Raw genomic sequence first — 16851 nt, forward strand, 5'->3', positions numbered from 1 at the left:
TGACGTGTATGTTTTCCCGGAAAAGTCTGGGTCGAGTTAAATTCGGTTTACCTGTCTCCTGTCCCTCCACACTTTACTGGAAGGAAGAAAGTTTGTTACGTGCTTATATTTGAATTATCCAGGTTTTATTTTCTGTGTTTAAAGCAAGAATCCTAATAATAACTATCCTGAAACACTGATCAATTTATGTGAGCTGTGTATTTTTCCTGAAAGATAACTGCAGACTGTCCTGTATCTTGAGCCACGTAAAATATAAAGTATGCCGAAATAACCACTATGTTTTGTGCACAATATGAGCCAGTAAATGTGAAATATTAACAGCATTAAACACATATTATATTACAACAACATAAAGGTCCTGTTTTACAGAAAATTGTGTGCAAACCCCTGCTGGTTGGTCAGCAGGCACTTATTCACACCACCACAAGAGGTCACTGATGTAACACACAATTTCTTCCTTATTAATTACAAAAACATGTGATAATGCACCTTGTCAGCTACAAATGGATAATAGAGGTCAACAATAGAACAATAACGAAAACTAACAATGGGATATGAGGTGCCTCACTCGCCCCCTGGTCCACATTCTTCTGAACTACAGAGCCCTGCAGAATGGGAGGAGAAGGAGGAGGAATTTCTGGTGTTCCTATTTGCTGTGGAGTTTTTCAGGCTTATTCTGATTGGCTGTCAGAGTGTGAGCAAGGGAATCCCTCAGTGATCTCTCTCTCTCTCTGTCTTTGTCTGAGATTAAAAACACAAACAGTTCAGTCAGGCCTCACTGCTCCAGGTTGTCCTGTAGTCCAGACCTGTCTGATCATTATAGAAACAGTACAGCTGCTCTTTCTGTCTGCAGCTGGAGCACTGCACATACCTGCAGTATTTAACACAGTAGGGTGAGTCAACTGAAACTCTGCATAAAAGTGAAAAAAAAACGGCGTGTTGGAGTAAAATCAGGAGTTGAAAAAACCCTGCTCAGTTCAAGGTGGAGAAGAAGTGCTGGCAACGGAGAGAGAATCCAGAAAAAAACTGCTGAGAACAGCAAGATAGGTGAGTTTGGTTGTTGCTGTGAGCTCACAACGAGAGCAGGAAAAGTGGAGAAGTGAGTGGATGAAAGTCTAGACTGTTAAATTGCAGTGGGGTGTGGAGAGCCAGCCGAGCAGGGTGGCAGCAGGAGCGACTGTGGGCGGGGAGAGAGAGGAAGTGTGGTCAACAGGAGAGGAATTTAAAGTCCCATTGTTCTACAAGTGCGGAGGCAGAGAGAGCTGAGGAGCCGAGGAGTCGACCTGCTGACAGGCACAGAGAAACATGGACGTGAACACTGCCATGGAGAAGGTAGGAACATCTGCATCAGAATGAGTCTCAAACTTCAGAGATGCTTCCAAAAGTGGAGGTCAGTGAGCCAGATGTGATGTAGCATCTTCTACTGCTAGTGGAAGTCTGGAGAAACGTCTGTCAGGGAATGAGGAGATTTTACTGTTTTAATTTCTATTAAATGTATTTGTAGAAACACATCAGCAACCAAAGCTAGGAGCAGCTAATCTAATATGTGGACTAATCCTGGAATAAGGTTAAACCAAGTTTATAGGGGTCTGTGGAAACAAGGTAAGTAATACTAAAGCTCTTTCTGGATGCTGATGTTCTGCTGCAGTTCCTTGTGTGGCCACTAGAGGCCAAATCCCAACTGACCACTATGTTTAATGTTATAGGACAAATACTGTATATACAACACATATACACTCAGCCCATTAAACCTGTGATCAGATTGACCAGAATGTAGCCAAGCTGAATCAATATGGATTGATTGACTTTTACTGCTGGTGGCCACAAGCAAGAACATCTAATCTTGCCTTCTGATCTCTGATTGGTTGATTGTATTTTTTACCTTTGCAATAATCAGCTCAACAAATTCAGGGGTCGTAACCAAGTTAAAGGAAAAAAACATAATTATGGTAACCTTTAATCAGGTTTGTTTGAGATGGGTAATATGAGGAGGTACAGTGTGTACACTCTGCATGTGCTCTGTGGAATTTAAATTGCACACCCATGCGCAAAAGGATTCACAGGAAATGAGGCATGGATAATAATGTATGCACTTGATACATCAGATAATGATTTTTGTGTGATGTTGTTTATGTCTGTCTTGGTTAGATACAGTAAATGATAAAGAGATGTTATGATGCCAAATTATTCCATCTGTAACAAGTTTCACTGTCATGGTTACCATGGTGATGATACATTTATCAACACAATCACCACATTCAAAATTTAACCGTCCGTTGTTTCCTTATATTCCATATTCTCTTAGTTTTCTGACCGGCCATCAGATAAGGATGAAAACAAAAACGATGAATCCTCACTCATTGTTCGTTGTTATTTTTATGTCTCTTAATCAATGTGCACAGATCTCTTTGGCTTGTTCGTGCATTTCTAATTCAGTCAGTGAAGGTAATCCATGACTGTGAGGGTTTGACTCCCCTGCTGGGTCTGTTCTGGCAGCACTCCGTACCCCACAGATCCCTCCTGTAACTCAGCCCTCTGGTTGTCGGTCCAGTGGTCACATCAATCTGAGGCTAATAACGTGATGGATCAGTGTCACCTGTTTGAGGGGTTTGATCCCGGTCTTTGTGCCCTTCCCAGGATGGAAAAAGAGCCATCACCAGGCTACAAATAACCGACGCAACACTCACACATACACACACAATAGGCTTTAGTATTGTGACAAGGTAACCAAAACACAGACAAACAATAACAATAATTGTAATTATCAATATGTTTTGTTTTTTTTTACCAATTATTAATTCGTTCTGAAGCCTACATATCAAAATGCTTAGCTTTATTTTAAGTAGTGTAGTTTTAGGATCTTTTTTAATAATTAATTAATAGATCAATCTGCAATCTGCAGACAATTGTATTCATGAACTGTTGTCTGACAGATGTACAGCATTTATTGTAGTAAACAAATCTCCATTCTCCCACCCAGATTCGTTGATTAGTGACATCATATCCCGTATGTGGCCTTTTTTCTGTTGTCTTTTGTGATTTAGCTTTAAGCAGAGACCAGCCATGTGTCAGAGTTCTCTGCTCAGATTCAGACTCAGCAGGTCCAGTCGCCCCTCTGTGACCTCCAGCCTCTTATCTCACAGCGTTTCCTGCAGTTTCCTCTTCACATAGCCGACATGTTTAGAATTACTTAACTCGCCTTATCGGACTCTAAATATAGAGCAGCCACGTTTCCTCACAAGACTTTCTCCTGTGCAGCACTTAGTAAAACACGAAGTGTTAATGCACAACTAGCATTATTCTAACAGATGTGGCAACATTGGGTCTTTCTGTCACCCTCTGATGGGCTGTCACAGCAGCATTTTTGTGGAAGGTTCCTTTAAACCTGGTTTCAAAAAGGTGTTTCACTCCTCATTTCCTGGAGACCGTTAACTGTCAGCACTCTAATAATAAGCACACACTTTCAGTGTATTCCAGAGGGATGTAGTGAAGTTCTCCTTCAGCTGTGTGCATTCTGGCTGTCATCAATGCGACCTTGTCAACAGCGGCTGATCAGTGGCCACTTCAAACACACTCTCTTCACACACTCTCTTTTCACACTTCTAAAACACACTCGTCTGTCTTCTGACAAGTTCCAATGCTGTATAATTAACCCCTTTAGTAACATTAGGTATGACATCAATGTAAAGTATGTGGTCAAAAGTATGTGGACGCCATTGCCATTTACATTTTTGTGTTGTTTTGTGACCTTTACTTTGGGCAAAGGACAGTATTAAAGGACAAAAGGAGTCAGTTTAACATTATTTTTGGAAGCCTTGACCTCATTCATACCTCGTCATCAATGTCAGTGTTGGACTTCACTGCAGCTCTCCCTGACGCCAGGTTCAACATCTGGTTGAATACCTAAAACCTGAAGAGAGAAGGCATTAGGTTCTTTCGGAGCACAAACTTCTCTCTCTGTGTATACAGTCAGTATATTATCTGTGTGTGAATCCCTGCCTGAGAAAGGATGGGTTTGTTAATACCTGCTGACAGGCAAACAGTCCGTGTGTGTCAGACAAATAGCAGCAGGTTGTTTTAGCAGGACAGTCATCAGGTTTCCTGCCAGACTTTAAAAAAACACACACACAAACAAAAAACAGTTGTCTTTCTATTGTTGGGAAGTCACATAATGCATTAGGTCGGAGAAATATGGAATGACTGATGTCCTAAGTAGACCTGCCAAAAACTGAACCAAATCTATATTCTGCTCAAATTCACCACACATGGTTTCAGGTGAGATTTGTAGGAATACAAACTCACACAAATCCATTGAGGAAGGCTATGTGCCTGTAGCTGAGCCACAGGTAGTTGGATCAAATCTACTGACTTGGTACTGCTAATTGCTAGCGCTCAAATTATCTCACCAGCTTGTTGTCAGCGATTTGTTGATTTCATTGGTTAAGGTTAGCTCTTTACTGACAAGTAGTTCATCCAACCAGCAGCTACGTAAAGCATCTGTCCTTTCCAAGCGGATTCTTAGGTGACCTCCAAGATTGTTTTGTGTAATATTCCAGGACCAGGTTAAGGGAAATGTGGAACAAATAACACAGCCAGTGTACGCTGATGATGAACTGAAGCGGTTTGGTTTGTATTTTACCCAAATTCAGGTCACTATGCAGCTATAGGTGGTCTAAATGTGTCAGCTAAATTAGACAATTTTCAGCTCAAACCCTGGCCACCCGTGTTGGGCTCAGTTGGCTGACTGTACCAACTCTAGCCTCTTTTGACCCAGTTCAGCTGGTTACATAAAGTTCAGCTGTCCTAATTTGTCACTAATATTTCTACAAACATCGTCATGATCTCAACAACTGATCCTCACAAACACACACACAGACTGTCTGTTGTGTAGTTGAGCAGATCTAGACACACCGATTTGTCATTATGTTGTTGCCCAAACACACTGTGTTTACTGTAACACAGTTTACCTTCTGTAAAAGTCAACTGACTTGCTCATTCAAATATGTGTAAAGCTAGCAGAGTAAACTGTATAAAGTTTGGAAGAAGATCTGTAGGACAATGATGACGATGATGTCACTGGGTGGACCAATGAGATCATCCATCCTGCATGAATGTGTGTGTGTGTGTGCGTGTGTGTGTGTGTGTGTGTGTGATGTTCACTCCCTTCTCTTCCTCCCACACTCAATGAGCAAAAACAACAACTGTTCTTTCTCACTAAACACTCATCATCGTTGATTCAGGCTGCTGGGAAATGTTTTTTTTTCTCCTGAATATCTCAAATTTCTCTCTTTTTTTCTATAAATGTTCTGTGTGTGTTTTTAAACAAGAAAACAGATCCTCACCTTCAGCCATATTTTACAGCCATTACTAATAGTAAACTCTGAAGTCTGTACATCTCTCAATGTTATGTTGATAATAATGAAGAAACGTATGTTTTCTTTGAATAATTACTCTGCATCTCTGCTGATCAGGGTCTTGTGTGTCTCTTCTCAGATGTCTTTAAAGCATAGTGCAGCAGGAGGAGGAGGAGCGGCCAAGTGTCTCATTTGTAAGGAGAGCTGCTCTGGATTTCAGCCACATTCTTGGAGGTACAACTCCCTCGTTTCATTTCTTTTTTTCCTTTCTGCCTGAAAAACGAAACCAAAAGAAAAACAAAGAGAGGAATGAAAAAAGTCCCTGTGGTCACACCACTTCACCTTTCTCTTCACTTAAAGTAGCATGTTGCTGATTTTGAACCACCACAATCTATTAATTGTGTCCCTGAGTCCAGTTTTTAGAGCTTACAAATAAGGAACACATGTGACCTCACTGTGACATTAACCTTTGGGTCTTCTTTCGATTTAGGTCATTTAGTCAAAATTTTTGAGGAAACCCACTCGTAACATTTAAGAGTGTTCACCACAATAGGCTGCGTTTAAATCTGGTCATTACATTGATCATAATAAAAAGAAAATGCGATTAATTAATTCCGATGGCACTTGAATGCTTCATGTGCAGTCTACAGTTTAACATTGACTTCTTCTCTCATTAGTGCAGTTAAGGAACCATGACTGATTCACCTGTAACCAGCAGTCACAGGACTAACATTCTGCAAGTATATTGGCAGATCTGCAGAACAGTAGCCTGAAAATATTGTCCTGTCTCCATAGACATACAGGACATTACACTGCACTGAAAAAATGAGCCCATCGTGGCTGAAAATGGGCCAGAAATTCTTTTCTCAACCTTCTTGTCCTCCATTCAGGAAAGCCTGTGTGGTGTGTGGCTGCTGCACGGTTGATCACGACTCTGGAAGTGACCTCGAAAATGATAAGTGGATGGGTCGCCTGCTGGCAGACTCACCCTGCTCTCATCTATCAGCAAAAGTCAAAGGAGGCGGCGGCCTTCGTATGTACAAGAGAAACAGGATGATCGTCACAAATCCGGTTGTATCACGTAAAGATCCGACCTTTAACACCACAACTTATGACTGGGCACCAGCTGGCCTCAACCAGAAACTGGTGAGGATTAGTGTAAAGTAGATTGTTGGCAAGGTTTACAACAGGAGTTCAGCACTTTTTCACCAGTCTAGTCTGTACAGCCTTCTGTAAGTTGAACAGTCTACGCTGTCCAGTTTCCAATAAAAACAAGCTAAAGAATGTTTTAGGCTCCGCAAACCTATAATTACAATGATGACAGACATTGCTGTGGCTGAACATGCAAAGACAGATCCAAGTCCAACACTGGGACTGTGCTCCAGATGTGTCTCTAAAGATCTTCCGACATCTTATTTGTCTAGTGACACTTTTGTGTGCTTCGGTCTGAGTGTTAGTCACTGTCTCACTCTGATGCAGTGATCTGACAGCTCACTGACAACACCTGGACTGTGTGACGACATTCAAAATGAGGTCAGGTCTCAGTGAAAGAAATTTCAGGAAAACTTCACACATACACACAAATATTCAGAGCTGATGTGTTTTTTTTCTCATGAGTTACATGAGTGACTCAAAAAAACACGTCAGCTCTGAATATTTCTTTTAACATAAAAGGTAGTGGAAGGGTGATCTCACTCCCAACACACGGTAACCTTATAGTGTAATTTTAAACATCCTTTAAAATGTTAGATAGATTTATCATAAGACCGCAGCCACACTACAATAGAGGCTTCATGTTCCTCCTTTTCAAGGCCAATTAGTCTGTGCAAAATATTAAAAGAATGATATATGAACATATTTGAGATGTAAATCCAAACACTACTCGAATGCCTTTTGAACCCCTCAGGCTATGCAATACATGGAGCTCCTTCCAGAGAGTCAACGTCCGGTCTCAGGGACCAATGGAGCACTGCAGCGTCGCAGGCAACTCCTCATCCAGCTACCCGCCTATGATCAGGACCCCATGAAGTGTCAGAGCCTGGCCAGTGAGGAGGAGGTAATCCTCTAACATTAAATCACTGATGAATCTTTGATTTAGATGGTGACTTATTTTTTTTCTCTTTGGCACAGATTTCCTCCATGCTGCTGTTTGTGAAGAAGTACAAACAGGAAGTGATGGGAGTGGGGGAGGTGGCCTTACCTGGTGAGGGTGGAGCTCTGAAGGAAGCAGCCATTCAGAGGGCAGCAAAGGAGGCCAAGGATCGCAGCGGCGGCGACAAGAAGGATGCCGTACAGCACCACATCTCAAACAACAGCAGCAACGCCTCCACCACTGGCTCCGTGAACGGAACTGATGACAGCAACAAGACTGAATATGTAAGTGAATCATGGCAGCAATTAAAATTAAAAGTAAAAGATGAGGGTATAAAATAAAACTACCAATAAAGACACAATAGAGTTAAAACTAAGATTACAATGTCTCTTTTAAAGGATGTGTGTAACTAAAACACTAAACAGCACAAAGCACCACAACTATTATACGCTGCTGTTTTATATCTCGTCCTGTAGCAATGTACCGGTTGCCATGGGGAAGTGGCCACAGACAGTCCAGCTGTTTTTGCTGAGCATGCAGGTTACCATGACGCTCTGTGGCATCCCACATGCTTTGTATGTTCGGAGTGTGGGCAGGGACTGGCAGACCTGGTCTACTTTTGGTTCAATCAGAAGCCATTCTGTGGACGACACTACTGTCAGAAAGTGTGGCCTCGATGCTCCGGCTGTGACGAGGTGAGACTTTTCTGTCCTTTTAGGCTTTCTGTTGCTGCTGCTACATAAAGACCTGTGTGAACCCCTGTGTAAAGCAGCTGCATAGATGTGCTATCTAACCAACGGAAATAAAACTCATACACAGGGTTCCATAATACAACTGTATGTATCTGACTTCTAGTAATATGTATTGATTTATTTTGTATTATTAATTATCTCTTCTCTCACCTTCACTTTGCTTTTGTTCCTCAGCTGATCTTCTGCCAGTCTTTTCTCACTGCGAAAGATGGACGGACGTGGCATCATCATCATTACTGCTGCTGGAAGTGCGGACAAAACCTGGATACCCCCTGCCAGCACTGACACACAACATGTTGTATTGCAGGTTTTAGCAGTGCACAAAAAAACAGAGAGAGAGAGTGAGAGAAAGAAGCAGCAGCACTGAGTACAAATGTCAGACAAGACAAAAAAAAACACAGTTAACCATATTACGTGGACTGTTAGTAGTAAATAAAAGTAGAGTCTTTAAATTATATGTTTATTTGGCTTGTCAGTGTTTAAAATCCTCTGTCCTTAAGGACAGAAGTGTCCAGCTGATTAATTCCTATGAAGTATTTAACGACTCGTTCAGTGGTGTTTCACTGGTGTTCTCCAACAAATGTTTAGTTCACACTAAAGTGTTTAAAGTACTTAAACAAGCATTTCATTGATTTATTAGCACTTAAAGTGCCGACAGTGACAGGAGCCAGATGTTCTGGTTTAAGCCCACAGCTTCATACAGAAGCCCAGACCTGACATGTCAGGACAACAATAATCCATCAACTTGGACTAAAATTACATTAAGCCAAAACTTCAGCCTTCTCACAACAAGAATATAACATCAACATTTAATTTTATAATGCAGTGATGTGATAATGAACTGTTGCAATGGAACAAGGTGATCATAATCAGTCTTATGAGGTTCTTTTGTCTGTAATTGGAGTCTCAACATCTCTAATGTTCTAATAAAGGCAACTTTGATCATGTTTTCTATGAGAATCCATACTCCTTTTCTTTAAAGACAAACACAGGTCTGTAGAAAATCTTTTAACAATGTGACAAAGGATTTTCCCACAGACACTGGTAGAGAATAATTTTTTAAAATACAGTTTAATTTAATGGTTTTTATATTTTTGTAATATATATTGAAACTGAGGATAAAGTGAAGATTTCTCTTTGATCAAACTCTAACCTTAATACCAAATGTATGATGTAACATTTACTCTAATACACTATCCGGTTTGAAGCTTTGCAGATTTCCCTTTTCTATTTGAGGGGAAACATACGTTTATTGATCAACCTCAACTGTAAAAAACAGGTAGAAGGCTGATGGAGGCTTATCACTAATTAATAATTGATAATGGCTGAATTTCTTTCTTTTTTCAGTCCATTGCCTTTTAATCTGCAGGAATGAAGCTGGTTTTTATGTTTGTTGTGTTGTTGAGCATTTTCTCCTTTTTGTGTCTCCTTATGTTTGCTTAAATAATGTTTGATGGTGTGTAGCATACACAGCAGATACACAAGATGATAAATGTAAGACGATTCAGTGTTTAGTTTGATGAAACTGAATGTAGTTTTGTCTCCAGTTAGCCTACTTTAGCATAAAAACTGGAAGAAGAGCAGCTCAGTCAGAAATAAGACAATAATCTTTCATCGACAAAAATGACTTCTCATAATCTGCTCTGAGAAGAAGGTTTTACTTATTAACTACAGGGAAAAAAAATGTAGTAGCTCATGCGGTGTGAGGCATTATTCATGTTTCACAATGAGGATTAAAAATAAAATAAATATGAGATTGATCTGTGTCCTGTGGTCAGTAAGAATAAATGTCATACAACAATATAAAAATATGCTAATTTCCCAGTGGGATACATCCAAATATTGTGTTTTAATCATTTCACAATTAATAAATCAAATCAATTTATGCAGCTGGAGCAAAGTATTTCACCACTTTGAAGTAAAAATAAACTCAGAACATTAATATCACACATCACAAATTACCTCTGATGTTTGTGTGTTTGCGTGCGCTGACCTACTCTCAGTAGGAATGTGAGGTATTCCTGTGGTTTCTGGGCCCACATTCCCGGGCAGTTAGTTCACCTAGCTGACCGTCTGACAGCCGCTTCCTGGACCATGAAAGAAAAACCAGATCAGGATATTTTTAGTCCCAAAGTAAGACAATGGTAGAGTTTCATGGCCTTTAATAGCATCCAGTGAAATCGGGGAGGGGTTACTGAGGAAATGTAAGACTCACTCATTTCTCTTCTTCCTCCGGTTCTACGCACAGATTATCAAACAGGATTAGGCCTAATATGGTCTACAGTGAAATCTTCATCCTTTTGTCAAATCCTTATATTAATATCATGTACAGTAATTTATTGTTTCAAGTTGGCCAGGCATTTGCATCTACATTCATTTTTTAATGATCACTAAATTTGTCCTTATTTCTATTACTTTTATTTATAATAGTTTAACATCTATGTGCACTTTCATTTAGCCTAGCATCTTACACGTTTATCCTTCATAGCTTAGCTTTACATAGCCCAGTGTATACAGTCACTTTTATTGTTAGTTTAACTTAACTGTTAGTTTTAATGTTTAGCTTTAACACTCTTAACAGTCTTATTTTAGTATAGTACTTATATTTATCGTTACTCATGTTTGAGTAATGACAATGACTTATATTAAAGCTCCCTTAACGTTGGCTAACTACACTTTAGCTAGCAACTGTTCATTAAGTATTACGCAGTACTCTTAGCTTACATTAGCTTACTCTGCATGTCATTTCATGCTAGTACAATATAAGTTTGTACTTACATTCATTTTATTTATCTTCATGTCAGCTTAACACAGCCTGACATTTACTTTATGCATGTTTTAAACTTAGCACGGTCTATGCATTCACATTTCATGTTAGCTTCATTTACCCCTTTCGGTAACTTCCACTGTTACCGTTTAGCTTAGCCTGAGTTTAACCGCCATCTGTATGATCACGTCATGTTACTCGGCTGGTGTGTTGTTCTTGTTGTTTTTTCATGACAGGTGCAGCACAGAACTGTAGTAATCAATAAAAAGGTTTATTACAGAACCTTTATCAAGAAGCTGCTTATTAACATCTGTCCAGGTTGTAAATGTGAATACATATGAGGCGGTGGCGCCCTCATGTGGAGGCGCCACATGACTATGAATGAAATGACTTAAATGTTTCCGAGCGTACCTGAACGCGCCGCCCTCTCTCCAAAGGAAGTGCAGATTAAAGGCTGTTGTGTAATTTGGGTGAAAGCGGAGGAGGAGGAGCGGACTGAATGGAGGACAGCCGGCAGTGACAGGTCGAAGAGAACCCGGGGAGCAACGGTGCTGCGCCGGTACAGGTGATTATAAACGTGTTATTAAGAACAGGTCCACGTCTTTACTTGTGTTTAGCGCTTGTACGTGTTCCTAAGTATGTTTATCAGCCCTGTGATGTTGATGTGTCACAGTGTGTGGTCATATTTCAGATGTGATGTTATGTGTGGTGTATGAATTGATCAATGCATAGGACTGGTGTGAGTCTATCTACTTATTCTGTCTACTTTCAGCGGGTTGTGAAATGCTAAGTGTTAAATTAACTGGAAATCTGCGGTCATTACGCTTGAAGGGAAGTTCCGTTTTTCTCCTCCCACTGTAAGCACTTTGACACTACGGAAGAGTTGTTGAACGGTAGAGCTTCTTATTTTACTTATTTATATCTTAGTATCTCTATTAGGCTACTGTTTAGCCTGCACACTGCAGGGACTTTCCCAAGAACTTTCTGTAGACCTAGCTGCGTTTCCACCACAGAAACCCGTGTGTTTTCCCCCCGCCGCAGACACTTTGAGCAGGTGCAAGGCTGCACATTTTTACCAAATAAGGCTCCGTCTTTGTGTCTTTCACCTTTGTATTTACATTGGTGATGTAATAAATTGTAATATCTTTTGACATATTGGTGATTTATGACCAGGAACTTTTGGCCTGATTAATATAACATTGCTGTCTTTTGCTGATATCTAAGTTGAATATTTCAGTACCCAGCACTGGCACAGACCAGACAAAATGAGCCTACAGCCTTCCTGCAGTGTAAAAGTGTTTGTACATCAACTTTACCCCACAGGCTCTGTGTAAAGTTCACAGTGTAACACTGACAATTGACGACAGGCTGTTGGGACCATGAATCAGTTAACTCACTTTGTGTTTGTGTGTGTTTATTTTGAAAGGCCCGTGCAGAGATGGAGCTGACTAAAGCAATAATGTTGGCAGGAAGTGGAATTGCGTTGCCTGTGCTCGCCTTCATCATCACCTTCCTGTTCAGGCCTGGAGCTATTCTTAAGGCCTACAACTGGTAAAAACACTCAACTCACTGTCTGGACTGGGCTGTGTTTATTTTCACTGATTATTTTCCTCTTGGCTACTTCAAGGTACAGATATTTATAACCTTGATTTGTCATGTTCTTCTTAGGTATTACTTAACAAACCTGTCGTTTCCAAGAGTTTAAATCGAGGCAACTGGACTCAAGGATTGTTTTTTGAATCCTTCAGCAGAACTGAAGAAGCCACTTGGGGGAGTGGCGAAACGTCTTCAAAAAAACAATCCTTGAGTCCAGTTGCCTCGATTTAAACTCTTGGAAATGACTGTGACCTGGATGAATGAGAGCATCCACAGATATACTTATTAATGTCGTGATTTTCTTGTAATTAACATGAATTAGGTCCACCAACAGGGCAAACTACAGCTAATTAACAGCAGCAAGTCCAGATAATCAGTTTGGATTTCAGAGTGCGTTTAATAAAATTAATCTTGTGTCATCATTCAGATGTGTATTTTTAGCCTGAAAGGCTCTTATTGTGAAAGAGCTGGACTGTCACTGCTGTGTTCCCTCCTGGACTTTGACTAAGCAATAACTCGGTGCTGTTTTTTTCATACAGTGCTGAGTCACTGTTATGTGAATTACAAAATAACAGTGACCCTGTGGAGGAAGAACATAGATGTTACTGTTATTTATCTGAACATCTGACACACTGTCACAGTCTACATAGGATAATGCTGTTTTCGAGTATTCAGTAAAATGACCCTAAAGGCAACTTTGGTCCAGTTTTCATCACAGCAGAGTTTTATGGTTAAAACTCTAATTTTATTTTGTGCTGGGTTTTCCCCACTAGCACTGTTCCATGCTACTTTTCATTCATAATGCCTCTTTTCATACAGACATTTTACAATGACTGTTTTTGTTTTGTTGTTTATTTGACTGTTGGTTCAAAATGAACCTTTAAATAACCCCAGATGACACATGCACAGGAAAACAACTCTGCTTCGATCCTCAGGTACATGCGTTACAAACTGGGACTGGTGGTTCGCTACTCCAACTTTGGAAGCTACAGATTTTGCTATTCCAGCCGTGGGACACCAGGAGGCGCCGCGCCATCGCTGCTGCTGCTGCATGGGTTCTCTGCCACCAAGGACATGTGGCTGCCGGTAGTCAAGGTAACATACAGATCTCACAAATCACTCTTTTATGATGAGAAGGGAAGGAAGATAGAAATTAGCATGTAACAGAGTTAACATGTAGCATCAATTACTGGGGTTGAGGAATGACACCAGTGCTCAAATGCAAAAGCTGCAGTTCCTCAAGTGGCCATTTGAGGCGGGAATCCAGAAGCAAGACTCTCTCCATAGACCTCTATGTTAAAATGTCCAATTTCACAGCAGAAATACAAAGTGTGTTCACAGTCTGGTACAAAACACACCTAAAGACATCACTGAAGGTTCATCTTTTTTTTAATTAAAGTCTATTCCAGTCTCTGAGTCTTGGGTGTGTTTTTTTTGTCCTCAAGTACCTCCCTACAGACCTGCATGTGGTGTGTGTGGACATGCCGGGACATGAAGGAACGAGTCGTACTGGTGCTGAGGATTACAGCATCCAGGGTCAGGCCAGCAGGATCCACCAGGTCTGTGTGTATGTGTGTGTGAGAGAGAGAGAGAGAGAGGAGACCCACCTTTATGAATTACTGATTTAACAAAGGTGCTCTGTGTATGTGCAGTTCGTGCAGAGTATCGGCCTGGATAAAAGACCCTTCCACATGATCGGTACATCGATGGGTGGGAACGTTGCAGGCGTGTATGCTGCCCGCTACTCTGCCTACCTGTCCAGTGCTACCTTGATCTGCCCAGCAGGTAAAAACTCACAGATGTCTGTGTAGCTTTATGATGATGCTTCATGGAGCAGAAATACCGATGCTCCTCTTTCCTCTTCCTCCTCTCTGTTCTCCAGGCCTGGTTTATCCCAAAGAGTCTGAGTTCATCGTTCGTCTGAGGGAAATGGAGAAGAAAAAACAGGAGAACAATCAGCAGGAGGAGTCCATCATGCTCATCCCCACCACTCTGCAGGAGCTGGACGACATGCTGAGACTCTGCTGTCACAACCCCCTCAATCTCCCCCAACAGGTTCAACACCACACCACCTAAAAATGAATGTATCAGTACAGCTGCTGCTTTTTCTGACAACTTACACAGCCTGTAACTTTTTCTTCTGCACTATTTGGAGATCATCACTGGACATTGTGTGTGTGTTGTCAGGTGCTGCGAGGTCTCCTCAGCAACAGGCTCCCAAACAACTGCTTCTACAAAGAAGGTGAGTCCCCATGTCAGCATGTTACATTCACAAAGGTGTGCCACACGTGAAGGCAACCAACCATGGAGGATTAATTACAGATATTAAAAATAAAAGTGTGTGACTATTATTGTGTTTTTGCACCTTGTTGATTTACATGTGTGTGTGTGTGTGTGTAGTGTTCATGGAGATTGTTGGTGAGAAGTCTCGTCACTCGCTGCAGGAAAACCTGCATCTGATCACAGCACCCCTGCAGGTCATCTGGGGAAAGCAAGACCAGGTAAATAAATCTTCGTCATCATTCAGTCGGTGTGTCTACATCAGGTTATTACAATACTCAATGCTCCAAAATATGCTACAAGTTATGTAGAAATTCATCACTTTCATATTATCAAATGTGGGTTTACTTTAACTTGTAGAAAAACATAATAAATCCACAGCTGTCTCATAACCATCCTGTAACCCAGCTGTCTTCTCTCTCAGGTGCTGGATGTCTCCGGAGCCTCAGTGGTGAAGGAGGTGCTGCCACACTGCCAGGTGGAGGTGTTAGACAGCTGCGGTCACTCTGTGGCGTTGGAGCGACCAAGAAAAGCCGCCAAACTCATTGTGGACTTCTTGTCTTTGCAGCAAGGCAGCGATGAGAATACAAAGAAACTTTCCTGATGCTCTTTTATAGTGACAGCAGTTTTCTATAAGAGTGTTTGCACAGTGAAGTGAGTGCACTGAAGTATGAGTATGAGTAATGAAGTCATTCCATGTTAGGACCGTGTCTTTCTTTAGGACAGTCTCTTTCTGTATTCAGCAGCAGGTTTAATCCTGCTGTGAGCTGCTTGCATTCTTAACCACCTAAAACAATTCACACATTCACATGATTACAATTCAGAATGAAGCATGTACTGTAAGTGATTAAATTATATTTTTTATTAATGATAATTCAAGCCTCTTTATGGGATACAAAATTAAAAATTAAAGCTGCAAGCAGCATTGCGGGCCCTCGCGCACCTTGCGATCCGCAGGGCTATCGCTGTCTTCTCTCCTATGCTCTCGTCTCCTATACTCTCCTGTCCTATGCTCTCCTCTCCTCTCATTTGCAGAGATGTACAACAAACACATGTTTACAACCAAACTTTCCTGCTACCAGTAGGTGGCGCTATGACCATATCATTCTATTAGCATATATATCTGTTCAGACTCAGGTCCATAGCAGTACTGTAAGATTTTGTCCACATTGCATAAAGTATATGGGTAGTACTGCAGAAAACACAGCAAGTTCCTTTGTAATGGCGAATGGTCAACTTTGAGGCCACTCCCCTGCCACACGGTAATACTTTTGAAAGAGTTTTGGAATGCGTCTATTCCCTATGGTGTCCTGAGTGGACACAGTGAATTTCAGCTCAATTGCATGAAGTATGTGAGGCGTGAAAAGTTTTGAAGCAGGGTCACAAATAGGCACAAAATGGCCACAAAAGTCAAAATGGCGGACTTCCTGTTGGGTTTGGAGGGGGGGTCCAAGAGACTTTTTTGTGCGTCTTGGGGTGATACACATGTGTGCTAATTTTCATGATCCTGTGTCAAACTGGCCAGAGGGGCTACGCGTTAGGACAAAAAATACAGGGAGTTCCTTTGTAATGGCGAATGGTCAACTTTGAGGCCACTCCCCCACCACACGGTAATACTTTTGAAAGAGTTTTGGAATGCGTCTATTCCCTATGGTGTCCTGAGTGGACACAGTGAGTTTTAGCTCATTTGGATGAAGTATGCGAGGCGTGAAAAGTTTTGCAGCAGGGTCACAAATCGCCAAAAATTAACAGAAATTTCAAAATGGCGGACTTCCTGTTGGGTTTGGAGGGGGGGTCCAAGAGACTTTTTTGTGCATCTTGGGGTGATACACATGTGTACCAATTTTCATGACCCTACTCAAAACAGGCCAGGGGGGCAGGCAGAAAAACCTATGAAAACACAACATTTTGTGTAGCCAGTAGGTGGCGCTCTGTCAAAGCCTCAATATTGTTGTATAGATGTGTTTAGGGTCAGACTCTGATCATACATGTGACATTTCGTACAGATCG

At 41.2% G+C, this 16851-nt stretch overlaps 2 protein-coding genes across 5 annotated transcripts; both read left to right on the forward strand.

Annotated features, from left to right (window-relative positions):
* Positions 1-747: 747 nt before the first annotated feature.
* Positions 748-9150, forward strand: lmcd1 (LIM and cysteine-rich domains 1). Of its 4 annotated transcripts, none has more exons than XM_028406957.1 (9): positions 748-1047; positions 1135-1390; positions 1505-1602; positions 5494-5588; positions 6245-6500; positions 7261-7410; positions 7485-7730; positions 7923-8141; positions 8373-9150. In XM_028406957.1, exons 4-9 carry the CDS (start codon positions 5494-5496, stop codon positions 8481-8483), a joined length of 1077 nt encoding a protein of 358 aa, XP_028262758.1. In that variant the 5' UTR covers positions 748-1047; positions 1135-1390; positions 1505-1602; the 3' UTR covers positions 8484-9150. The 4 variants fall into 4 exon arrangements, with proteins under 4 accessions (XP_028262758.1, XP_028262757.1, XP_028262756.1 ...); XM_028406956.1 differs by having other exon boundaries at positions 1135-1332; XM_028406955.1 differs by lacking the exon at positions 1505-1602 and having other exon boundaries at positions 1120-1332.
* Positions 9151-11398: 2248 nt separating this feature from the next.
* Positions 11399-15715, forward strand: LOC114436076 (monoacylglycerol lipase abhd6-A-like). The gene is made up of 9 exons (XM_028406157.1): positions 11399-11530; positions 12392-12516; positions 13497-13656; positions 14007-14120; positions 14214-14346; positions 14444-14616; positions 14749-14803; positions 14962-15062; positions 15266-15715. Exons 2-9 carry the CDS (start codon positions 12404-12406, stop codon positions 15443-15445), a joined length of 1029 nt encoding a protein of 342 aa, XP_028261958.1. The 5' UTR covers positions 11399-11530; positions 12392-12403; the 3' UTR covers positions 15446-15715.
* The last annotated feature ends 1136 nt before the right edge of the window (positions 15716-16851 follow it).

This window comes from Parambassis ranga, chromosome 5 (assembly GCF_900634625.1).
Source record: "Parambassis ranga chromosome 5, fParRan2.1, whole genome shotgun sequence".
NCBI classification, from domain to species: Eukaryota; Metazoa; Chordata; class Actinopteri; family Ambassidae; genus Parambassis; species Parambassis ranga.

Coding starts and splice junctions, on each gene's coding strand:
- LOC114436076 (XM_028406157.1), top strand. CDS start 12,404: ATGGAGCTGACTAAAGCAATAATGTTGGCAGGAAGTGGAATTGCGTTG. Junction 14,347..14,443: donor TACCTTGATCTGCCCAGCAG/GTAAAAACTCAC, acceptor TCTGTTCTCCAG/GCCTGGTTTATCCCAAAGAG. Junction 15,063..15,265: donor TCTGGGGAAAGCAAGACCAG/GTAAATAAATCT, acceptor CTTCTCTCTCAG/GTGCTGGATGTCTCCGGAGC.
- lmcd1 (XM_028406955.1), top strand. CDS start 1,306: ATGGACGTGAACACTGCCATGGAGAAG. Junction 1,333..5,493: donor TGAACACTGCCATGGAGAAG/GTAGGAACATCT, acceptor GTCTCTTCTCAG/ATGTCTTTAAAGCATAGTGC. Junction 7,411..7,484: donor GCCTGGCCAGTGAGGAGGAG/GTAATCCTCTAA, acceptor TCTTTGGCACAG/ATTTCCTCCATGCTGCTGTT.